At 37.2% G+C, this 26811-nt stretch overlaps 1 protein-coding gene and 1 non-coding gene across 2 annotated transcripts in view; one reads left to right on the plus strand and one right to left on the minus strand.

Annotated features, from left to right (window-relative positions):
* The window catches only part of Sugct (succinyl-CoA:glutarate-CoA transferase), a gene marked incomplete at its 3' end in the record, with an annotated part of 148121 nt that overhangs the window by 5422 nt on the left and 115888 nt on the right, over nt 1–26811 (plus strand). The window contains exons 2-5 of the mRNA XM_051194693.1: nt 8628–8679; nt 9265–9338; nt 11971–12056; nt 12528–12578. Coding sequence (XP_051050650.1) covers nt 8628–8679; nt 9265–9338; nt 11971–12056; nt 12528–12578 — 263 coding nt within the window. The remainder of the gene's footprint in view (nt 1–8627; nt 8680–9264; nt 9339–11970; nt 12057–12527; nt 12579–26811) is intronic.
* Nucleotides 11365–11487, minus strand: LOC127229635 (small nucleolar RNA SNORA42/SNORA80 family). Its single transcript, XR_007835145.1, has one exon. It is a non-coding gene; the product is annotated as a small nucleolar RNA SNORA42/SNORA80 family (small nucleolar RNA).

Raw genomic sequence — 26811 nt, forward strand, 5'->3', positions numbered from 1 at the left:
AATCCCTTTTTAAGTCAATCATCCAGTCTCTAGTTTTCTGTTATAGCAGCAGAAAACCAGCAAATATAACACTTATTGCATAAAATGTGAAGATTTAGAAAAATAAAAAACAAGAGAAATACTGAACTTTTATACAAGAAGCAGCTACTTAATATTTTAATAGGAAAAACAAACATCAGATAGTTTTTTTAAAATATAAAATAGGGACTTTTTAAATGGGCAAACCAACTATGCATGATTTGGAAAACTATAGGGTTGGAAAAACCTAAACATGTGCGGTTATTTACTTCTACTAAATGATGACTGATTAATTTTTTATTTTATTTTATCTTTTTTGAGCAAAGTCTTACTATGGAACCTTGGCTGGCCTAGAACTTTCCATTTGTAGCCTGGCCATGTCTGGCTAAAGTTTATTATTTTTGCTACCCAATCTATCTAAATCAATAAGAAAAAAAGATTAAGGTGCTTTTTGAAATATAAGATGTTTGGCGTTTCAAAGATCAGTTGAAGAGAAGAAAGATGATCACTCCAGAATGTAATTTAGGCACTCCGACAGCAGGGAGGAACAGTTTCAATAAAATGAACCCTGAACAGCCATGCAAAGGTGTACTTATTGATTGTTACCCAAAAGTTGTTTTGGGGAGGTAAAGCAAGTTCCTCATACCAAAGCCCCTATCTATATGTTTTATGAAAGAAAACATCACACCCTTGCAATGTTAGTCCTTATTGTGTACTCTTTGCAGTACCCAATAATGCAAGACGATCCAGGTGTTTCAGGACTGTCATGTGACCAAAGTCATGAAAAGGCTGTAAAGTCCCTCAAAGAACAACATGATAGATAACATAAAGCAATCACTGCTTTCCACAATGATTTCTTCAAGGCTAAATAACAACTGTTCTGATGTTTCATCCTACTGTTTACCCTAGACACAAGATTCTACTTTTTCTCTATAATTAGCAAATAACTAAGAGTAATTTACAAGAAAGGGTATGAAAATATTGCATGTATAAACAAGTGATAGTTGCACTCAAATTTGTAACAAATAAATGAAAACAAAAATCCCAACTCAAGATTATATTCAGGATTATGGGGATGATGGAAAACACTATCTATGTATACTGATAGTGCCAGCACTTATAAATGAAACTCTTCTGGTAGAAAGTTTGATAATATCCATTAAAAGTTCTAAAGCATTTACCATGTGGAAATGGTTAGTCTACCTCAATACCATAATCTTTTTTTCCTTAGAAATAAACTTGCTTTTTCTCCATTCCCCAAACTCTAAAAACCTTGTTAAATATTAATTTTTACCTTTCCTATTCGAAGACTCTTGGAAGAGTCCATAATCCTTTATACACAAAATAGCTCTACATATCTCTCTTACTTTTCACAGTTACCCACTGAAAATTATAACAAATCAAATAAAACCTTCTATCTTATAGATATACTCATCTCCACTTCTTCTGTGCAGTCTCTTGTTCTGCCTTGAGTATTCTTTGGAGCTACCCATGTGCAATACTCTATGAAATAAGAGTTCAATGTTCTTTTTAATACATTATTTTTATTCTTTGAATTCCACACAGCATATTTTAAATTATTTCCTTTTTGAAATTATGATATAATTTTATTTATCTCCTTTCCATTTCCTCCTTCCAAAACTACCATATATCCATCCTTGTTTTAGAAAATTCATGACTTTATTTTTGGTTTGTCAAGACAGGGTCTTTTTGTGTTACAGCCTGGCTGTCCTGGAACTTGCTTTGTAGACCAGGCTGGCCTCTAACTCAAAGAGATTCACCTGCCTCTGCCTCCTGAGTTCTGGGATTAAAGGCATTTAATAACACCACTGCCTGGCCCTCAAGACTTCTTCTTCTTTTTTTCTTTTTCTTTTTTTTTTATTAATTGTTGTTACATATTTGCTTCTACTCACTGCCCCTTAACTCCTTCCAGATTCTTGTATCTCCCACCCCAGCCAGCTTTTTTTTTTTTGCCTTCCTCTTCCTTCTCCTCTTCTACTTCCACCTCTTCTCATTGTCTTTCTTCTCCTCCCCTTCCACTTCCTATTGTTGTTGTTTTCCTCCAACCCTGGGACCAAAGGCGGCCACAACACGGAGCACGGTGCGACAACTGCGGGGCCCACCCCAGAAACCCACCCCCCCCAGAAGCTATTAATGTCAAACCAGCAAGTGTGGGTGTTCATGAGCTCTTCCCCACTCACTCCATGCTAAAATGACTAGCTTGATCTTATGCAAGTCCTGTGTAGGCACCCACAGAAGACTCTGTTTTGCTCTGGCCTTTCTGGACCTCTTACTCTTATAGCCTCTCGATGTCCCGTCTTCTGTGATGGTTCCTGATCCCATGCACTACCCACCCTCTCTCTTTGTATCTGTGTGTGCTTGATAATGTGGATGCCCCGTTTGTGGTTGAGGACACTTAGTGATCTCCAGTGACATCCTCTATTTTGATCAGTTGTGAGTCTCTATATTAACTGCTGACATCTGCACAAAGACAAGTACCAAGAGCTACATTAATGTATGGATGTAGACATAGAAATTTAGACAGCAATTTGATACTATGTTCATTTAGCAAAGTAATAGTAGTTGGATCATCGCTTAGGACTGACAAAAGGAGCTTCCTGTATTCAGTTGAACAGTGGAACTCCCACTATCAAACCTCACACACATTTTCTTTTTGGCTGTGATCCTTAATAAGTCTCTGTTAGTACTTCCAGGGATGTTTCAGCATTGTAGGAAGGCTCTGTTTTGTTGCTTGTCTTCTACAGAGGCTGCCATTTTCTAATTCGCACAGCATAAACTTCTCTTTGGTCAGTTTTTCTCAGAGAGCTTTGCCAACATTCAGAGTTTTCAGGATGTCTGTGGTTTGTGAACATTAGTCATTTTCCTCACCAGTTTCTGATTTGCTTGTTTCTGTGCTCTGGGCTTGAAAATGTCCTATTGAAGAAGCCTGGGCAGCTATGCAGTTTTTCCTTTTGCTTGTTGATTTTAGGTTATAAATTCTGTAACTGTCAATTACGCTTTGCTCCTCAGAAAGTCCCCATGTGTGTCTGTCCAGTAGTTTACCTACTCCACAACTCCTCTCCAGTTTCGCTGATGTGCCGAGAGCTGGTTCTCTTGGCAGCAGTTTTCATCATGCAAATAAACTTTACTACAATGTGAACCAAAGTAAGAAGATGATTCTGGGATGTGTGAGGAATTTGTCTCTTTTTCAGAGTGGGAGAAGTCTTATAAATGAAATAGGCTTGTCAGCTATAGAAACACATGTATAGAAGTTGATTTGGGGTTGATTTATTTAAAATTCTTAATTCAGTCTTTAGTAAAACCTTTATACAGCTTGTTTGGAACAGGATGAGTTTTTATTTTATTTTTTTGAGACATAGTTTCTCTGTATTGCTTTGGAGTCTGTAGCTCTATAAATCAGGCCTGCCTCTGTCTTCTGACTGTTGGGATTAAAGGTGTGCACCACCAATGCCTGGCTTGAAAAGGTGGATTCTTAAGGGAAAATGAAACACTCTATCTAGCCTGAAATGGAAAAAAAAAATTAAAACAAAAATTCCTGCATTGTACTATGCGTGTATATTCGTGTGTGTGTGTGTGTGTGTGTGTGTGTGTGTGTGTGTGTGTGTGTGTTCATGCATATGTAATCGATGTAATTGAGCATGGAAACCAGAGAACAGCCTAAGGTTCTGTCCTTTTTTTTTTTTTTTTTGAGATCAAGTCTCTAGATGCCCTTGCTTGGAATTTACCAAGTAGGCTGGACTGGCTTTTTAGTGATCTTCATAGACTTTTCCCATTTCCACTTACAGTCTGGTGCTAGGATCACAAGTACATGGCACCATGGTCAACTTAAAGTGGGTCTTAGTTATTTAACTCAGTTCCTTATGCTTATAAAGCAAGCACTTCACCAACTGAGCCATCTCCCCAGGGCCTCCACAGTGGATGAATTTACACCCATCTCTTAGCATACTTGAAGAATGATTTCTGTTTTGTTTGTTTTTGAAAAAGGGTCTCACTGTGTAATCCTGTCTGACCTGGAGCTTGCTAAACAGGCTTGCCTTGACCTTACAGAGACTCACCTGCCTCTGCTTCCCAAGTTCTGGAATTAAAGGTGTGTGCTATAGAGGTTTTTTTTGAGAGTGAGTTGAATTCTGTAAACAGAAAAGACTAATTGTAGAATAATAGTATTTTGAAGTTTTATAGAAACTGCCAGGTTGTTTTCATAAAAGATTATTGATTATCATTTCCAAAGATATGAAAGTATCCACTTAATCATACATACGCTTGTCAACTTTCCAAATGTTCCAAACTGATGAGGAAAAGTAATATAATATGTATCTTTTTTGTTATAAAGGAAATTGCTCATGATATTTTTGTTATGCTACAGGAAAATTGTATCTGAATTGTTAGTTTCCCCTTGGGATTAGTTTCTTTATTTCTTGTGTCTAAGTTCTGTTGTGGAAATAATTTTTGTTTTATTCTGTATAATGCTTTTTATCTGTGTACTGTTTCATTTATCTTCTAATTTTATTTCCCGTATCTTTTACTGTACCAAGCTATGTACCTACCAAACTTTGTGTTGCAACTGTGAACTAGTCCCTTTATTGTTGTTTGAGTTTCAGTCTTTTATCCTCTTAATTTTATTTCTTTTTTTTGTTTTTGATAAAGAAAAGCTTTCCTTGAACAAAAGTGTATTTCCTTTATTTCCTTTCATCTTTTTTTTTAGTACCTTAACTATTTACATTTTTTTTTATGTTTAGTTCTTGAGTCTACCTAGACTTTAATAAGAGAAGACACAGATGGCAGTCCCTTTTTTTCTAAGTGTATAGTGTTTTCCCAACTATATCTTAACTATGTAATGTTGGTATTTTACCCTTTTGTCTCTTTGGTTTTTTTTGGGGGGGGAGGGACCCGCCACCCAGCTCCCAAATAAATCACATGGAAGCTTATTCTTGGTTATGAGTTCCTGGCCTTAGCTTTGTTTGTTTCTAGCCAGCTTTTCTTACCTTATATTATCCCCTCTACCTTTTCCCTCTATGCCTTTATCTTTCTTACTTTCCTTTTTCCTCCATGGCTGGCTGGGTGGCTGAGTGGCTGGCCCCTGACATCCTCCTCTCCTCGTTCTCATGTTGCTCCTCTCTTTCCTTCATTTTCCTTCTATTTATACTCTGTCTGCCAGCCCCACCTATCCATGCTCCTGTTTCCCTAATGACCGTTCAGCTCTTTATTAGGACCATCAAGTGTTTTAGACAGGCAAAGAACCACAGCTTCATGGAGTTAAACAAATGCAGCATAAACAAAAGCCGTACACCTTGAAATAAAATTTTACCACATAAATAATTTAAAATTTGAATTTTTCATTGTGTAATAATATCTATTTTTCTATTATACTTGTTTCCCTATTCTTAGATTATTAACTTGTTTGCTTACTTGTTTTGAGACAGGGTTTATCTTTGTACCTCTGGATGTTCTGGAACTCATTCTGTAGACCAGACTGGCTTCAAACTCAGATTTGTCTGCCTCTGCCTCCCCAGTGCTAGGATTAAAGGCATGTGCCACCACTGCCCATCTTCATTGTCTGCTCTTATATCTATATAGTATATTGTATAATCTCTTAGCCTAATTATCCTTCCACAACCCCATAATTTTACTGATAGTTCTTAGTCATGTACTCATTAAAATGAATTTTAAAATAAATTTAATAATTTTCTGTTTCTTTCCCTGATAATGAGGAGATGTGTCCACTTTTTTTGGACCAATAGCTCCCAAATAATGACATGAAGACTTTTCATTAAGTATGAAAGCTTGGTCTTTGCTTAGGCTTGTTCCCAAATAGCTCTTATAACTTAAGTTACCCTGTTCATATGAGATCTCTTGAGGAGCAGCAGTTCCCTTGCAGTTTCTGCTATTTTTTCCTGGGACAGCTTTCATGTGTTTATAATTTTAAATTACAATGTGGTTCGATAGGAATAATATCAGTTGTTAGTCAGAAATTATGGCAGATGATGATAAAACGTCATCTTGTAAAATAGGATTGGATGTGATATCTCTGAATAGTTTGGGTGACAGGGCCCATCAGATTTAACAGTATTCCAAAAGTCAGTTCACACAGGGTGGTGTATTGTGTCTGCAGCCCAGTTCAAAGGTTCAGCTGTCCGTATGTCTGAGCTCTGCTTAACAGTTTTTTTCGGGCTACATTTTAAGTATCCCAAGTCATTTGCATCTCATTTTGATCTTCAGCATGCATCCCTTCTAATGCTCTCATTCTTTGTATAAATAATCCACTGTACTTGTTTATTTGTTACTCATCATCTTGTTGAAGGGTGACACCTAGCGGCAAGGTAAGAAAGGAGGTAAAGGCTTTCAGTATTTTTCTACTTTCACAATGCTTTGTATTTTATTGGATTTAGAACTTAGGGAAGACATTACTGTACACTCACTTTAAAAAGAAGATGTTTTGCTTCATTTTAGCTTCTAGTGATGTTATTGAGAAATCTGATATTTGAAGATGGAGGGATGCCCTGTGGTTAAGACTGTTTACAGGTCTTGCAGAGGACCAGAGTTCAGTTCCCAGTACACACATTGGGCTGCTCACAAACTTCAATAATTCCATTTCCAGGGGATCCAATACCCTTTTCTGTTAGAAAAATGTTTATTTTTCAGATTTTACAGTGATATGTTTGGGTATTTTGTTGTTGTTAAAAACAGGGCTTTTCTGTGTAACAGCCCTTAGTTGTCTTCTAACTTGATTTGTAGACCAAACTGGCCTCTAAACTCACAGAGATCAGCCTGCCTTTGCCTCATAAGTAGTGGTATTAAAGGTGGGTGCCACCACTGCCTAGCTGGTAACCACTATTTTGACCACACCACTATAGGCTGGATTTAATTTTTTTATATATTTTAAACATGCCCCCCCCTTCACCAACTCTTCCCAAAACTGGTTATTTTATTGGTGTGTGTGTGTGTGTCAAAAGGTGTGTGTGTCCTTAATGAATGTCTGTAGGTCAGTAGGCAACTTGTGGGAGTTGGTTTTCTTCTACTCCATGTGTTCCAGGTATGGAATTCAGGGTGTCAGGGTTGGAAGTAACTGCCTTTAGTAGCTGAGCCATGTTACCAATCCCAGTGGTTAGTTTTAACCGGCAGTTAATAATAACTTTGGAAGAGAGTTTCAGTGAGGGATTTTTCTGTATCCAGTTGTTCTATTTAAATGCTGTGTTAGCCAGTTAGCAGTTGTGGTCCCAGTCTTAGTGTCTCTTTTGCTATGCCAACCACCATGACCAAAAAGCAAGTTGGGAGAGGAAAGGATTTGTTTGGCTTACATTTCCATTTTTCTGTTCATTATTGAAGGAAGTCAGGATAGGAACTCAATCAGAACAGGATCCTGGAAGCAGAAGCTAATGCAGAAGCCATGGAGGGATGCTGCTTACCCATTTTCTTTCCCTGGCTTTTTCAGCGTGTTTTCTTAGAGAGTCTAGGACCACTAGCCCAGAGATGGCACCACCCTCAACGGGTTGGGCCCTCTCCCATTGATCACTAATTGAGAAAATGCATTACAGCTCATGGAGGCATTTTCTCAACTGAGGTTCCTTCCTCTTGGATGACTCTATCTTGTGTCAAGTTGACACAGAACCAGCCAGTATAGTCCCTTTGACTTCAGTAAGTGTTGAAGGATAAACAAACATGGATAGAAGGGCATACATTAATTTTTAGTAACTAAGATTAGGCATGAAAGGGAAGTAGGTAAGTAAAGATAGGGATATGCATTAGATTTAGATCAACTTTTAAAATAAAAATAATTGATATAGTGGGCCGCAAATTGGGAGGAGAAAGCCAAATACTGTTAGGACCCACAGATTGTAGAGATTGGTAAAGCTAGGATTAGTGTAATCAAGAAATAAAAAGAGAGGATAAGGCTGGTGGGGGGGGGGAAGATAAGAATAAGAGAGGAGTATATGAGAGGCAGGTGAAAACTATAAGTAGAAAGTACACAATAAAAGGGCGGAAAGAGAAATACACAGAACAGTCTAGAAACCTGACTGAGCAATCAGAATCAAAACCATCAGGGAACATACAGGTAAGGGTGGGAATTAAATAGCAGGAAAAAAAAATCAGAATACTTCAGGGCACAGTTGTGCTAGTTGGAAAGGTGAGGTTGTCACATCCCTCTGGCTCCAGCAGGCTCCATTTGGTATTCAGTGGGGAGGCTTTAGTGGCAACCTCCAATCTTTGCAGCCTTCCCAGTTCCTGGTCCCTGTGTTTCTGGCCTACAGAGGAGAAAGGTTGTAAATCCTTTCCGTATTAGTCCATCAGACTCCTGTAGACTTTTTTTTTTTAATGAGACAGGGTAACGTTTCTGTGTTACACATCAAACAGAATTATTGGGAAGAAAAATCGCTTTTGATAACAAGTTACTTAGAATATAAAGAATTGGGTTGGGCAGTGTTGGCAGAGCCTGGTCTACAGAGTGAGCTCCAGGATAGACTCCAAAGCTACAGAGAGAAATCCTGTCTTGGAAAAAAAAAAAAAAAAGAACAAACAATAAAAGAATATGAAGAATTATGCATTGTTTATTTTGAAAATTGTAATCTCTTTAATATTATCTGTTTTGCCAGATACTGATAGTATGAAGCCACTGGAGGGTGTAAGAATTCTGGATCTAACAAGGTTTGTGCTGGATTACCTGCAATTTAGTGACCGAGTTTCCCTCCTCTTTTTGGAAAGTCTTTATTAGTTGTTAGAGTATAAAGAGATATTTACATGCTTATGTTAAAATTTTTGTGAATAGATAGAAAAGAAATTCTGGAGTATAGTTTCAAACAATAAGTATAGAATTATGAATTATGAATACATATTTGCATATAATTAACTGTTCTTCAAATTGGAACTATATTTAATTATGATTTTACCTATATTTTAAATGTACCAACATATTTTGAATAGTTTTCTATGCTCATTAAAGTTAATCAAAGATGACTTATAAATGTCACCCAGTTGCCTGAATAAGGCCTTTTTATATGCAGATTTTTGCTTTAGTTTCAATTTCTTTCTCTGGATAGAATTCTAGAAATAAAGTTCCTGCATCAAGGGGATTATAAATTTTTAAAGCTCTTGATAAATATTGAAAAATTACGATTTTAGCAAGTTTGATCATTGCTAGAATTATATGAGCTTCTTTGTGTTAATTGATTTTAAATAGTTAATACATAGATTTTTAAGATGATCATTTATTATCACTCTTTAACATTATAGAGTACTGGCAGGACCTTTTGCTACGATGAATTTAGGCGACCTTGGAGCAGAAGTTATTAAGGTGGAAAGACCAGGTAAATCTATTTATCTTTAAAAAGTGGTCAGGCTAATAAATGTTCTTTAAATAATCCTGGATTAGTGTACCCATAAATTGAGTGGAGAAATGATGGAAATGAGGCATTTTTCTCCATTCTCTATCTTTTTTGTTAGCTATGTTTTATTTTTATGTATGTAGGACAGGCTCAAGCCAGTTCCTTCTCATATACTGTGAAGTTCTGTTATGATAGGTAATTACAATGCTGATAGCATCACCGTAGTGCTAGGCAAAGCTCTAAGTCCTCCACTGATATTAGTTTAATCTTTGCAACAACTCTATGTGTTGCTGAGTTAGTTCTAATGTACCAGTGAGAAAATAAAGGCATCAAGAAGTCAGGTAATGTATTCAAGGCTCACACATTTAATAAGGAGCGTACAAGTGCTCAGTTCTGATCCTGAAGCTCCAAAGCCCATATGAGTGGTCCCATGAGTGTGACTGTATACTACTGACTTTGGACTGAAGGGCAAAGGAGCAGAAAAAGGAGGAAATAGGATACAGATAGAGAGAAGGAAAAAGAATCAAAGTTCTTCAACAGGAGATCCAAATACCCCAACCTAAGTCATTGTTTTCAAATAAAAGAAATATTTGGCCATTTTGCTGTCATAAAACTTTGAGGGGAAAATGCTAATTTTAGATACATTCTTTGTAATTTTTTACTTTCTAAAAAATTTATTTATATCATCTCTTTACCTACCCCAGATTGGCCTGGAGCCTTAAAGACTCAGACTCCAGTTCGAGGATATGACATGTTTCCATGTCTCAAATAAGAACATGTCTCAAAAAACAACTACAAAATCACATTACCATTTGTTTTTAAAGATCTAATCCTTAAGGACCTAGGGCTGAATCCTCAAATCAGTAAGAATGGTCTAGTCCAATTCCATAGTAGCTATTTAACCATAAGACTCAAAAGATAATAATTTATAATAGCATGCACTTATTAATTTACAATAAATGATAAAACCTTCAAAGTAGAATACTTGGGAGATTAATTTTCCTTCTAAATAGATTTTCCTAAGAGCCTAAAGCAGTTAACAAAGATTCTCATTAGCACCAAGGTGAATATTATTATTACATTTATTGAGCCTGGGCTTGTCAATCTTGACTGGCAGAAGTGCTTATCAAGTGCTGCTTTCCAGAGGCTGCACTTCAACCACCCAGTCACTGATATACACCATGTTTTGTCTTTGCTGGATGTGCTGGGGGATGCTGAACTTCCAACTTCCCACTCCAGGTTCTATAAAGTTATAACTTCCTTATTCCAGTCCTATTTCAATGCTATACTTTCCTCTTCCCCTCTTCCTTCCTTCCTTCCTTCCTTCCTTCCTTCCTTCCCTCCTCTTCTACTTTTTTTTTTTTGAGAGAGGGGCTTCTCAGTGTAACAGCCCTGGATGTCCTGAAACTTTCTTTGTTTCTTTGTAGACCAGGCTGGTCTCAAACTCACAGAGATCTATCTGCTTCTGCCTCCCAAGTGCTGAGATTAAAGGCTTGTGCCACCCAGTTCATACCTATTCTTGATTCTTTTTTTTTTGAGAGAGAGAAATAGAGAGACAGAGACAGACAATGAGACACACAGAGAGACACAGTGACAGAGACAGAGAGAGAGACACACACAGATAGACACACAGAAAGACAGAGACCGAGAGGCAGAGACTTGTTGCTAGGTAGTGCATGCTGGTATTGAACTGATGATCTTTCTGCCACAGCATCCTCAGTGTTGAGATTACAGGCCTCAGTTTAAACCACTGCTTTTGTTCCTAGATAGAACATCCATTCTAATTCTTTTCATTTTAGTTGGTAAACAAGTTAATATTTGTATTTATATTGCTCTGTGGATTCTCTATACCTAATAGGCACTGGGAATAAAGGCAGACTGCCACAGCCACCTTAATTTTATATGGGTCCAGGGGATTTGGACTGTGGTCTTTATGCTTGAGCAGTAAACACATCACTTACTTCAGAGCTATTGATCCATCCTCTGTTTAGGCTTTTCTGATTATTTTTATTGTGCAACTCACTTCAGTGCCAGTGGCCTATAGGCAGAGGTCAGGCAATGGTTTGGGTCTCGGGTTGTTCTAGCATGCTACACTATGACAGACCTAGGGCAACGGGCCTGCCATAAAGGCTTTTCTGATTTTACAGAAATATTTTATAGATTATTAGTCATCGTTGTAGCTCAGCCCTTTATTCTAATTTAGCATATAAATTCACATTATTATTCAGATTTAAATAATATATAACACACATCTTTGGTTTACTCCATATTTTCATTTCACACTCAATATCAAGAAACAATGAAGGAACTGATTAACATGCTTGCCAAAAACTGAAACATGCTCCCTAAGTTTGTTGTTTCTCAACTCTAAGTCCACAGATAGAATACTCCCTTTTGGATTTTGACCTTCAATACTACAAGTTAGTTAAAGTGAATATGGAATGATTTGGCAGTTGGCATTAGAAAGTTGAGATCTGGGGAGTACTGTTGAGCTACAGAATCCCCCAAAGGGTAAGGATCCCTTAGGATGAGTTGAACTTTTTCAGGTACTTGTGAGTATGCACAGGAGTAAGCTTGTTGTTTTGTAATTAATAGATCATGTTATCATTTATAGGAGCTGGTGATGACACACGAACTTGGGGACCTCCTTTTGTGAACACAGAAAGTACATATTTTCTTAGTGTTAATCGAAATAAAAAAGTAAGACTATTTCCTGTTTTTGTTTATTTCTGTAATTCTCTTGGCAGTTAAAAACTTTTGATATCATGGCTTGCTTTTTGATATGTAACTAATATTTCAAATCTCCATGATCAAAGTTAAGCAATAGAGTTTGTATTACTATTTCTCCTCTACTAAATAATTTAAAAAATTCTGAGAATTCATGATGAAAATATTATGTGAGAGACAAATAATTTGGTTCTTTATATTTAATGCTTTTATATTGGTATTACACACTATTACTACTGAAAAGTATTTACTGTGGTTCTTGCTGTTTGGTACATATTCTGATTGTAAATGAAGTCAATAAAGATGACTTAAGATTTGTCCCTTTAGAAGCCAAGCTGTCTTTACAGTGATAATTTGTATGATATGAATGGCTCTGTTGCTGAACTACCAGCAATAATGAAAAGGTTTATGAAAACATTTTAATATATACACTTTGATTTTTAGAGTATAGCTGTTAACATCAAGGATCCAAGAGGGGTGAGGATCGTCAAAGAGGTACAGTAAGTGCTGTGGTATTTTGTGCTTGGGTTCTTATTAGGGATTCAGATACCTGGGGAAGGGTCTTAAAACTTTGTTTTATTGCCAGTCTATAAGTTGTGGCTACAAATCCTATTTAGTAATTTGAGTTGACTTTTTTGGATGTGGCTTTTTTTTCCACTGGTGTTTTTGACTTTCAAATTCTAATTAAAATACAATTATATCATCACTCCTTCTTTCGACCCTTCTCATGTCCTCTCCTTACTTCCTCTCAAATTAATTTCCTCTTTTTCTTTAATTATCATTATTATTACACACATAAATATGCTAATAAATGTATAAAGGCAACACGCTGAAACCATTAAGTATTGCTTGTATGTATATTTGAGTTGACTGTATTTAGTAAGCATAGTGCTTCAATAATTTCCTATTTGTTGCATGTAATTAAAGTCCTAGTGTTATAGATTGAGATCTTTTGGCACCAGATTATGGACATGTGTTACTATACTTATACTTTTACCCTCAAAGACTCACATATTTTTGTGTAGATGAAGTATTAGAATTTTTATTTTTGGGCCAGTGAGATGGCTCAGGTAGTAAAGGTATTTGCTATCAAGAGTATCTGAGTTCAATCATAGGATTCACATGATGGAAAGAGAGAACTAATGCCCATAAATTGTACCCTGACTTCCATATGTATATGTGGTATGTGCATGATCATACACATGCAAACAAACAAATGGTTTTTGTTTGGGTTTTTGAGACAGGGTTTCTCTGTGTAACCCTGGCTATCCTGGAACTTACTCAGCAGATCAGGTGGCCTTGAACTCAGAAATACCCTGCTTTTGCTTCTTGAGTGCTGAGATTAAATGTATGTACCACTTGTAACTAAATAAATGTGGTTTTTTGTTTGTTTGCTTTTTTTTTAAAGAATCCTCATTGCTATGGAAGATGATTGAGTGGTATGGGATGTAAATGATATCTTAATGATCACTTAGCTAATGTTAAATTTGACCATCATATATGTAGTAAATTGCAATTTAATTTATTAAATAATCTTTTTGCTATGTTACTGTGATATATAATGATACATCACCCAAACTTCAGCCAATCTTAGGCTGCCAATTGATTAGATGGTCATCCTCTGGATGTGATATCATCTTGCTGTTTATAAGATTGTTGTGTGGAGTCCCTTGAATCACCTAGTTCTCAGTGTTTCCTGATATATGCATCATTCTATTTAGAAATAAACTCTGTTAAATTTAATACTCATTTTAGGAATTTTTTTTGGTTGTTCTTTTAACATGAGCGGGAAAGCTAACATTTGAACATGAGATCACAACCTTCAGAGAAACCAGGCTTTCACTGTTTTTTTTTCCAGATGTCCAACATTTCCAGATCTGATATCAGCATGTTTTTCATCTAGGGTAGTATTGCACAGTAGTTAAGGGTATGCATCTTAACAAGAGATTTGAATTCTGCCTCATTTCCTTTCAAGCTATGTAAATGATCTATCTCTTTGTGTCTCAATGTTCTCATCAGTAAAGTAGGATTAGTACCCTAACTTCTTGCCATGGTGCTTAGAATTGAGCTAATATTGTATTAAAGGCATAGAAGAGTTCTTGTTGCACCCACTAATTATTATCTTTTATTTCCTGATGCAAATGTAGTGGGCTGCAACATGTGAGATAAATCTTATTTGTTATTACCAAGCTTTTCAACTTTAATGGATTTGTATCCATTTGGTTAGGAACCAAGTTTCAACTTTAATTTTTTTTAAAGACATCAACTTGAGCTTTATTGCTATAAAATTCTAAGGGCCTCTTCTGTGATTCACCTATAGAAGCTTGCCAAAGATCCAAACAGCATTACTCTCTGCCATTGACAACTAAAATACAATTGAACCTGCTATATCTTGTGATCCAAGGGGGACAACTGCCCATATAGCAGCCTGGACCTGGTGAAAAGCCTTGTATTGGTTTAGAGTCTACTCAAAACTAACAACTTTCCAACTCATTTGCTGTATGGGTTAGAGTAACATATCAAGTGATGAATGTACTTCCTTCAGAATCCAAATAGGCCCACCAAGCCTTGTGTGTCTTTCTTGATGGTAGAAAGGGAAGGATGCAACTACTTGTTTTTCACCTAAGAAAGGATTTATTTCTCTGTGAGTCTTATACCATTGAATTCCTAGAGCTAGAAGGCTCTTGAGTTTTGATTGTATTTATTTATCTTTTCATACATATTCTTTACCAATAAGTCATGAATGGTTGTTGATTCCTGTTTGCATCATCAAATCATCATGATGTCATGAGTATAATGGAGCAATATAATATCTTGTATCAGAGACAAGCAATCAAGATCTATTCAAACTAACTTATGACATAGAGGTAGATAATAGATTTTTGAAGTAGAACTATAAGGGTATACATCTGTCCTTGTCAGGTGAAATCATATTACTTCTGGGAGTCTTTATTGGCAAGAATGATGATAAAAAGTATTTGCACAATCAATTGTTGCATACATGGTACTAGGAGATATGTAACTCTCTGCTCAAGCAAGGAAACCATACCCCAGTCCAACAGCTGATTGGAGTCAGTGCTTGAATAAATTTGCAATAGTCAACTGCCATTCTTCATGATATATCCATCTTCTGCACAGGCCTAATAGGAAAGGTAGAGGTATATGTAGTGCAGTCATCTCTTAAAACCCTGATGGTGGAGTAATCATTTTCAGGTATGTGAAAATGTTTTTGGTCCACTATTTTTCCTGGTATGGGTGTATAAATGGCTTATTTTTTGTTTGTTTTTAAAACTTTACTTTGAAAATGCTGGTGTAGAACACCAGGTCATTTTTTCATTTTATTATTATTATTATTTCTTATTTTACACATCCACCCCAGTTCCCTCTCCCTCCCATCCTCCTATGCCTCCCCAATCCCTCCTTCCATCACATTCCCCACCCACTCCACAGTGAGGGATCATTAAAATCTATCAAGTCATTTGGAGTAGGGCCTAGGCCCTCCCTCATGTCTCTAGGTTAAGGGAGCATCCCTCCATGGCTTCTATTTAGCCTTTGCAACCATAATGTCCCTCACTCCACAGATCAGGGAATGAATGTAAACATTTGCCAACTTCTAAGTATATCTATTCCAATTATGCATTCTGGGAATGAAATACATTAAGAGTGAGTTCAGGAACCCACTGGACTGCTATGGTTCAGAATTTGGCTAAAACTTCATTGGTCACCTGACCTTCATAAAGCCCCCACTTCAACTGGAGGGCTACAATAGTGGGGTCTCCAAGAATTAATTCAGAGATGGTATCTAATAGGCCCTAAATGGTATGATTATTTCCTTTTCTCCAGTGTACAGTTGTACTAGCAGAAAGCCATAAGTTCCTTTGGGGGAAGGATGGGAGAAAGAGTCATTAGTACTTTTTTGTTTGATGTTTGCAGTTGCAACCAGGTCCTTCTTCAGTAGAATCAATCTTTATTTGAGGGGTTTTGTCTCTAAACTGATTCAAGTCTGGAAACTGATTGAAGGGCCATGGTTCTTTGTTTTTGTGATCCAAGATAGCTGTGGTTCATTTGTTCAGGATTTTTTCTGCTTTTGCAGATTGAACAAGAATTTGGTAGGCTTCCTACTTGTTCCTTCTAGGAACACCATAATGATTAATAATTAACTAGCTAGTGCCAAAGATCTATACAAGTCAGGCCACTGTGAACATTACTTTGCCTGTAATGCTCATTACATTAATGTTTATCTTGCTTTTGTTGACTCGGTGCTGCCACTTGGCCTTTGTTACTAAAGGATCTAATTAGTCCCATGTCATTTAAATTATGTAGTTGAGCAGCCATGGCTCCAACTGTAATGTTGGGCATCTGGGCGAGAACATCGATAGAGTTCTTCAAGTATGCTGGTATCCCTTTTACAAATCTGCTACTTATGATGTTAGGGAGGACATATTTTCTGGACCCTGTACAGCAATAAAATTCTGTTCCAAGACTTTGATATGTTGTATTTTCATTTTCCTTCTTATTTCTTATGTTATTTAATTTACATTAGTTTTTCTATGTGCTGGAGTTTCTTTTGCTGTTGATCTGTAGCAGTAGTTCTCCATCTGTGATTATTGCCATTTTGTTAATTTTATAGTATTTGTTTTATTTCTTCTTCCTCTCTTGCTTAACTATTATCCTAACATGGTTTATTCTTTCCTGTGACCTCATGGGATGGGTTTGCTTTCCCCTTCAGTTTGAAGCATTCCATCATGTATCTTCTGTAGTGCTGTCTTGGTGGTCATAAATCCTATAGTCTATTTTCGTCATGGAAATTTTTATTTTTCCTTCAATTATAACAGACAGGTTTTCTGGGAAAAGCAGTCTGAGTCAATAGTTTCCTTCAGTAGTAAAAAAATAACATTTTGAGCCCTTCTGGCTTTAAATTTTCAGTTGAATAATCTGATAGTCTCACAAGCCTGCTTTTGTTTGTGACTCAGTCTATCTGTATTGATGCTTTCAACATACATTTTGTTCTGTCTGCTTAGTGTTTTGTTTATATTATTATTTGTGGAAGTTCTTTTCTAGTCTTCTCTGCCTGATGTTTTAACTGCCTTCTGTATATTTGGATTCACATCTCTTTTGCTGCCTCTGGAAAGCTTTGTTATGATTCTTAATTTTTTCTTTTTGTTTAGAACTAGATTCTTCTTCTTTTTATATGGATACTACCCATGGATTTGGTGTTTTTATTTTGTGTATTTCTTGGAAACCTTCTAGTGATTTCTTGTTATTTTACCTTCATCCTCATTAGTTTGTTAATTCCTCCACCTTGTCTTCAAGCTCATATAGTCTGTCTCTTCCTAATCCATTCTATTGCTGAGACTTTCCATAGATTTTTTTTTTAATTTGGCTTAAACTATTTTACTTTTAGTTTCCAGTATTGTAGTTTGTTTTTCTTCAGGATTTCAATCTTTTGTTGAATTCCCATTTTACATACCGTGTTGCCTTCCTTATTTCATCCATCCATTTGTGCCTTTGAACATACTTACATTCTTCTCTCTGTTAGGGATTGCATCTAACATTCTCTCACTAGATGATATTTTTATATAGTACTAATACAGTTATTAATTTTTGGTGGAGGCACACTGTCTTGTGTTTTTGTGTTTCTTACACTGTGTTGGGATTTCTTTGCTTTGGTTTATTACTTTTCAGCTATATATATGCTTTAAGTTGGAGTATTTTCAACATTCAAGTAGGACTTGGACATTGTAGAGTTGATTGTGTAATTCAGAAAATAATTCCTTAGTTCAGGAGCTCAAGGTGCTTAGTGTAAGCTATATGTTTTTCCTTGACTGAGAGAACTACCAGAAATGTTTGATATGTCCACTATGCAATTGTTATATGAGCCAATACACAATAGTGCCTCTTTTGACTTCAATTCTACTGGAGAAAAACAATCTAGTGTAGTATAAGGTATTCTTTTACTGTAGTTAATAAGATTAGGAGTGGAAAGGAAGTAGAGTGAGTAAGGATAAGAACTAAATATTAGATTCATTTGGAAAAGAAAGAAAATGGAGGTAGGTAAAGTAGCTGGGCAGGGGAAGTTGGGATAATGCCGAGGTCTATAGCAGGTCTTAAACAGATTTTATATATTGTTAAAGCTATGGAAGGTTATAACTAAGAAGTAAAATGATGGGTAGGCTGAGAGAAAGAAAAATAAAGATGCAAGGATAAGGATGGGGTGAGTATATAAGATCTGGCTGGAGAAAACAGTAAAGAATACCTTCTACTAAGCAGAGTGCAGAAACAAACAATATTTCTAAGTCATAACTGAGCAATTAACAAACAAGCAAATGAAAAAAACTATCTTGACACACACAGACAGAAAGACAGACAGAGAGAGAGAGAGAGAAAGAGAGAGAGATAGAAATTAAAGAAATGACAATAAAATAAAAAAATACTTATATCATGAATTACTGGTACAGCTAAGTTGAACAATCATGATCTCAAAACTCCTGCCTATGTCTGACTTCATGCAGTACTTACTAGGCATGGGATAGAGATGGGAGCCGTTGATATTTCTACAGTCTCAGTGTTCCTAGGGCTCCCGTATGTGGGAGGCAGATTCTAAGTTCTTTCTTGATAGCTCCCTTTGAGAAGTCCTTTCTTAAGTCTATTGTGCCACTTAAAACCCTTGCCTTAACCAGGCATTGGTGACACATGCCTTTAATTGCAGCACTTGGGAGGCGGAGGCAGGTGCATCTCTGTGAGTTCAAGGCCAGCCTGGTCTACAGAATTAGTTCCAGGACAGGCTCCAAAATAATACAGAGAAACTGTGTCTCAAAAATCAAACCAACCACTCCCAAAAGAAAAAGAAAAGAAAACAAACAAACAAACAAACAAACAAAAAAAAAACTCTATTCTTAGGCTGGTGGTGATGCCTTTAATTCCAGCCCCCAGACAGACATAGGCAGATTTCCAAGTTTGAGGCCTGTCTGGCCAACTTGGATGACACTGTGAGACGTTGCCTTAAACAAAATACAACTCACCATAACCACCACCACCTCTGCTACTACCACCATCATTAATAACACAACAAACCATAGTCTTTGTCCCCTGTAGATGCTGGGCTCTCAATAGTTTCCACATTAGTGAATGCTAGTCCTATTTGGGTGTATAGTATAGTGACAGTGTCTCTGCATCTTCCAAATCATGTGGTTCACAAGGTTCACAATGGGTCTGAGCCCACTAAACTGGTAACTCAGCAAGAGTCTTTGTTGCTGTTTTGTTTTAAAATGTTTTAATTTTCTTTGTATTCTTGGATTCTTATATTCTTTCTGCTTTCTTCTCTTTCTGACTTTCTTCTCTTCTGAAATGTTCCCTGAACCTTGGTAATGTTGGAGTTACTATAGGTATCCATCCCATTTAGAGCTGAACACCTAGTCTCTTATTCTCAACACTGCAACCAGTTATGCAACTCTGCATTGACTGCTGTTCACTGCAAATGAGGCATCTCTGACCAAGGTTAAGAGTAGTCCATGTCTATGGGTATAAACAAACATCTAGAAGGCAGTTTGACAAAATATCCATTTAGCAAAAACAACAATACCAGGTTCTACAAGGATTATTTCAATTTTATTTTATCTTTTTATTTATTTTTAATTTTTAAACATTTTGATACAGGCTTTTTGAAAAGTGGTGACCATGACTGCTCTAGTCAAATTCTGAAAGGATGAGAGTTTTCTGATGCTGCTTTTATCTATTCTGGTGCCACCTTTGTTATGGTTTCCCCTGTTTTGCTCTTCTGCGTAGAATGCTACAGTGAAGATTTTCTGTGTCTCCTACTATCTGCCATTGGTCCTCCTTTTCTCTGGAAGTATAACTCTCCAAACCAAGCCAATTCCTTTAGGACAGCCTGGACTTTGTCTATTTTTTTGTGGTTTTTCTTTCAGTTAATATTCAGTTTAATTTTTTCCCCTAAATTGTTGTTCATTATTGCTTGATTTGTTTTCCTACTGTGTCCTTATTTTCACATCCTTCTATTTAAATCTTCTCTTCAATGGTTATTATTTGTGTTGTGTGGGTGTGTGTTTGAACATGTGTTCGTTTGTTTGGTTGCACATGCGTATACATATAGATATGTGTTTGAAGGCCAGAAGACAACCTTGGGCTTTGTTCCTTAGGCAGTGCTCAACATATTTTTTGAATAGTACTGTACTGGCTTGGATCTTGCCAAGTAGGCTAGGCAGGCTGGCCAGCAAGCTCTAGGATACATCTGTCTCTACTTCCCCAATGCTAGGATTATAAGTACACACTACCTTCATTGTTTTCTCTTAGGTTATGGAGATAAAACTCAGTTCCTCATTTATGAAAGTCAGACACTTTACTGACTGAGCTAGCTTCCCAGCCCCATATATTATTACTTTTTAAACTAGGAGATTGGTTTTCCTTAAATACTTTTTTTCCTTGTTTTTTTTTTTCCAACTTTGTTCATTGCCAGTGTTATCATCTTTCTATCTCAGAGTATTTCTTTAAGATTTTTCTTTTTTATATGTATGAATGTATTGCCTACATTTTTTTCTTTGTCTCATGAAACACTGAATTTGTGGTATATTTGGATATTTCATATAAGTTGAGGTTTGATTTAGATTCTGCAGAAAACGGAACATATAGCTACCCATACGGCTTATGTTTTGTTTTGTTCACTGGGTTTCAGCAGGTAGTTCTGCCTGGCCTGGAACTTTCTATGTAGACTAGTCTGGACTCAAATTCAGAGATCAGCCTGCCTCTACATCTTGAGTTTTAGGATCAAAGGTGTGTGCTACCATACCCAGCATTTACTTTTTAAAAATTGGGATGAAATAAAAGTATTACAAACATTTAATTTAAAGCATTTATTTCTATTTAACTCAGTGGCATTAATTACATTTACTAGGTTGTACAACTATCACCACCATTTATTTCTAAAATGCTTTGTCACAATAGTTAGGAAATGGAAACAACCTAAATGCCCTTAACTGCCAAATGGATAATATGTGGTGCATTTACACAATTTAATACTATTCAGTTGTAAAGAGAAATGGAATCATGACACTATTAGGTAAATGGATGAACTAGAAAATATTATATTGAGTGAGGTATCCTACACCCAGAAAGAGAAATACCACATGCTCTGTCTTATCTGCTTCTACCGCCAAGTCTTCAGGTGTTAGTATATAACTTGGAGTTACTATAGAGAGCAGGAAAGTGAAAACAGACCATGCAGTAGAGGGAGTTCTAGAGAAAGGAATTATAGAATGGAGGTGATATGAAAGGAGAAATTAGGAAAATGGGTAAATTTAATTGTTAAGAGAGGAGGGAGTCAATATAGAATCAGAGAGAAGAAGGATAAATAGCATGAAGTATATTTGAAAAAAATTATAAGGAACCATATTATTTTATATTTACCAAATTTAACTATAATACATATATGTGTAAACATAATTATGTAAGTTTATTTGCAGTTATGATACTTGGGATGCTAATGGTTTTTCAAGAAGCCTTGTAGACTATCTAACAAAAACACTAGTACTAGGCATGACAAACCCCCAAGATATTGGTTATGGTAGCCCAACAAACTCCCAAAACAATATTGATTATTGCTGTTGCCCTTGGTTGCCTCCCAGAAGTTGAAGGTAAGTCTCTATTGTTGAAGATACCATGCACTTCAAACATTGGACTAGAGGAATTAAGCCTGTCTGTCCTGAAAGTCTCCTTTCTGATGACTAGTCTTCATTGTACTGGAAGCTTTTTATGAAAGCTATTAAGAAAGGGAAGCAGTCAGTAGCCCTGCCTAACTGGGATGCCTATGAACCAAAACAGTGCCCACCAAGCAAGATACCTGTAAAGATGTAATAGTGGCACTCAAACCTTGGAGGTAACCAGCAATTGCCTAATCAGACTTAAGAGCTGTTCGACAGGAAGAAAGTTATGCCTTGTTCTAGAAACCTAACCAACTATCGATGGCTTGTGAGGCCAAGAATTTTAGAGGTAAACATATTACTGCCACTTTATTAAACTAGTAAATTTTAACAGCATTGCAAGTGCTATCCTTAAGCCCAAAGATCTTTAACTCTTACCCCTCATCAGTGAACCTTCTGTTTGTAGTACATAGAAACCATTACAGAAAGTCACAACTGTTCAAAATTTAGAGAACAATTGACAATGGGGTGCCAAGACCAAGTTGATATATCTACAATACAACACACATACTTAAGGGTGAGGGAACATCAAGGAAGAGGGGCAGAAAAACTGTAAGAACCAGAGGTCCAGGAAGTCTGATGTGAGGGTGTGTTTCCAAGAAATTACAGGAAAACTATACCCATTATACCTCAACAACTTGAGTGCTGAAACCTGAACACCAGTTGGCATGCTGACACAGAAGGGGTAAATCTTATGCGGCTCTACCTGTAGAAGAGTGACAGGCAAGAAACAACTGAGGAAAGAAGGAAAATTAGTCTTTTCCAGGGATGAACCCTCTCATTCATGATCCAATGCCAAATAGCCCTTAAAAAACAAACAAACAAAGCAACACTAAATGGACTCATCTGGTTGTATTTGTATATTTATGTATAGGTATACATCTCCATAAACCACACACACACACACACACACACACACACACACACACAGCAAAAGAAACCATGAATGAGAAAGATTGAGTGAGCAAGGTGGGGAAGAATAGGAGAGGAGGAAAATGATGTAATTTTATTTATTTATTTTTTTAAAATGACCGCCAACTCAGGCAGACAGCCCCAGCTCAACTTCAGGCCATGACTTCCAGAAGACCAGATAGTATGGACCTTCTTCTGTGGTGATATTTTGTTTGTAATTTAACAAATAAAGTTTGCCTGCAGATCAGAGTACAGAGCTAAGTCATTAGTTAGCCACATACCTAAGCCACTAGTTAGCTATAGAGGACTGGCAGTGGTGGCCACACCTTTAATCCCAGCACTTAGGAGATAGAGGGAGATGGATCTCTGTGAGTTCAAGGCTACTCTGGGCTACATGAGAGTGCATCAGTCTAAAAGAGAAACAGAGCTCAAACCTTTGGGGCCAGCACTTGGAATGATACACCTTTAATTCCAGCACTAGAGAGGAATATAAAGTGGGAGTGGACAAGAGCTCAGTGCCATCTGAGGTTTGGTGGAGACAGATGTTGTCTGGAGATGTAGTCTGAGGGCAGGATAACCCCTGTGCTCTTAGCATTGGTAGAGATAAGAACTCTCTAGTAGTTGACTGCTTTGCTTATATGATCCCTCAGCTATTACCTCCTGATAGCTGACTCCCAGTTTTTATTATTAAGAACAATTAGAATTTGTGTTGCATCCTTCCACTCTGTCTCCAGATCCAATCCTCAGGGTTGCCCCTAGCACTGCAACATATCATTAACCCCAGCCTCCCCTTTTCCCTAGCCTCCAACATTACCAAGTATTATCTGTGATCATATCAGCTGAGCAGGCCAGTAAAACCGGCAACATACAGCCAAACCACTCTTTGAAAACTGAGAGAGGAAACAGAAACCAAGGAACAAAACACTCACCCAACAAAGACAAACTGAGAAATCAGCACCCAGACTTATAATCACTCCAAACTCAGAACATAATAAGAATCAGGGCAACATGACTCCACCAGTGCTCAGTTATTGTACCACAGCAGGCTCTGAATATTCTAATGTTGCTGAAGCATAAGAAAAAGACCTTAAAAACAAAATTTATGAAAATGATAGAGGTTCTTAAGGAGGAAATGAATAAAATTATTAAAGAAAGTCAGCATCTAGGAAGATGATCATATGGTTTTTCTTTTTCAGTTTGTTCATATGGTGGATCATGTTGATAGATTTTCGTATGTTAAACCATTCCTGCAACCCAGGGATGAAGCCTACTTGGTCATGGTGGATGATTTCTCTGATGTATTCTTGGATTCGGTTTGCCAGTATTTTATTGAGTAGTTTTGCATCAATGTTTATCAGGGATATTGGTCTGTAGTTTTCTTTCTTAGTTGTGTCTTTGTGAGGCTTGGGTACCAAGGTTATTGTGGCCTTGAGAAAGAGTTTGGCAATGTACTTTCTGTTTCTATTGTGTGGAACAATTTGAGGAGTATTGGCATTAGTTCATCCTTGAATTTCTGGTAGAATTCTGCCTGAAGCCATCTGGCCCTGGGCTTTTTTTGCCTGGCAATCTGCCTCTTAGGCATATACCCAAATGATCCTCATCCATGCAACAAAGACACATGCTCAACTATGTTCATAGAAGCATTATTTGTAATAGCAAGAACCTGGAAGCAACCTAGATGCCCCTCAACTGAAGAATGAATAAAGAAGATGTGGCACATCTACACAATGGAATACTACTCTGCAGAAAAAAATAATGGAATCTTGAAATTTGCAGGCAAGTGGATGGAACTTGGAAAAACCATCCTGAATGAGGTAATCCAGTCACAAAAAGAGGAACATGGTATGCACTCGCTCATATATGGATTTTAGACCTAGATCAAAGGATCACCAGCCTATAATTCACACCACCAGAGGAACTAGGATACAAGGAGTATTCTAAGAGATTCATATAAAGTCCCTCACAGAAGGGGGAAGGGACAAGTCTCCCAGAGCACATGGGAAGTGGGGGGACAGTGAATGGAGAGAGAAGTAGGAGAAAGAGAAGAGGAGGAGAGGAAAGTGTGCGACTAGAGAGATTAAGCCAGGGCAGGAATAGAAGACAGGAGAGAAGGAGAGAGAGAGAGAGAGAGAGAGAGAGAGAGAGAGAGAGAGAGAGAGAGAGAGAGAACAAACATAAAAGAGGGAGCCATTATTGGTTTGAAGAGAAAACTGAACATAAAGAAAGGTCTAGCGACCTACAAGACTGCCGCCAACTAACAATTTGAGCAACCGTGGAAAGGCTACCATAAATGCCCTTCCTGGTTAGTGAGATCAACAACTAACTTATCCACCATGTAGTACCTGTTGGAAACAGAAGCAAACACCCATAACTAAACACTGAGTCGAACTCGAATCCAGATGCAGAGGGAGAGGACAAGACTAGTTTGCAGAAACACATAGAGACAGCTGACCTGAACAAGGAGGAGCTAACAGGCCCCCAGACTGATAGCTGGGAATCCAGCTTGGTACTGACTCAGACCCCCTGAATATGGGTCTCAGCCAGAAGGACTGAGAAGTCTAAGGGACCTCAGACAGTGGAACCAGGATGTATTCCTGGTGCACAAAAGGATCTTTTGGACACATCCCCCATGGAGAGATACTGCCTTAACCTAGAGACAGGAGAGAAGTCCTAGTCCCTACTTCAAATGACTTGACAGATTTACATGACCCCACATGGATGGCATTGCCTATGTGTGGAATTGGGATGGGGGGATGGGAGGGGAGGGTGATCAGGATGCATGTGAGGGGGAAGAGAGGGTAAGAGAGGAAAGACAGGAAGGAGGGAGGGAGGGAGAGGGAACTGGGATCGACATGTAAAAAATTTTTTTTCAATTAATCTTAAAAAAAAAAAAAAAAAAAAAAAAAAGAAAGAAAGTCAGAAACTGAACTAGGTTTCCTGAATGTGGGTGTCATTGCAGGGCTTGGGCAGCCTATGGGGCCACTAGCAATGGAGCCAATATTTATCCCTAGTGCATGGACTGGTTTTTTGGAGCCCATTCCCTATGGAGGGATACTCTCTCAGTCTACATACAGGGGGGACCTTGGTCCTGCCCCAAGTGATGTGACAGACTTTGATGATCCCCCAGAAAAGGAGTTCACACCTTTTCTGAGAAGTGGATGGTGTGGGATGGGAGATGGTGGGGGAAGTGAGAGGACAGGAGGGTGACAGAACTGTGATTGTTATGTAAAATAGGATTGTTTTTAATTTAAATAAAAAATTCATAAAAAAAGAAAAAAAAAAAAAGCCAGGCGAGGGGGGGGCAAACAATTGGAGGAAATGAATAAATCTCAAAGAAAGCCAGGAAAACACAATGAAAGAAAATGAATATAAACACCTTAAAAAAAGCCAAGAAAAAAGGAACGAACAGTTGAAGGAAACAAAAAGCTGTTCAATGCCTGAAATGCAAATAGAAGCAATACAGAAAACACAAATTGGAGAAATTCTGGAAATGAAAAATTTTGGGATGTGAACAGGAACTACAGAGGAAAGCTTCTCTAACAGAATACAAGAGATGGAAAAGAGAACTTCAGGCATTGAAGATAGAATAGAAGAAATAGATACATTGGTTAAAGAAAATGTTAAATCTAATAAATATCAGACATAAAATATCAAGAAATCCTGAGAAACTATGAAAAGACCAAATGTAGTAATAATGGGAATGAGAAAGAAGAGTCCCAGCTCAAAAGCCCAGAAATATTTTTAACAAAATAATAGAAAAAAAAAAAAAAAAAAAAAAAAAAAACACTACCCAGAAAGGTAAAAGAGGAACACAGAATAACAAATAGATTGGATCAGAAAAGAAAGTCTCTTTTCCATATGATGATCAAAACACAAAACATTCAGAGAAAAGAAAGACTATTAAAAGCTGCAAGGGAAAAAGAACAAGTATCATATAAAGGCAGATCTGTTAGAATTGCACCTGATTTCTCAGTGGAAAATCTGAAAGCCAGAAAGGTCTGGACAGATGGGATCAGATATAATACTGTAGACTCTTAGAGACCACAGACCCAGACTACTATACCCAAACTCAGTAAAATTTTCAATCACCATAGATGGAGAAA

This window comes from Phodopus roborovskii, unplaced genomic scaffold (genome assembly GCF_943737965.1).
Source record: "Phodopus roborovskii unplaced genomic scaffold, PHOROB, whole genome shotgun sequence".
NCBI classification, from domain to species: Eukaryota; Metazoa; Chordata; class Mammalia; order Rodentia; family Cricetidae; genus Phodopus; species Phodopus roborovskii.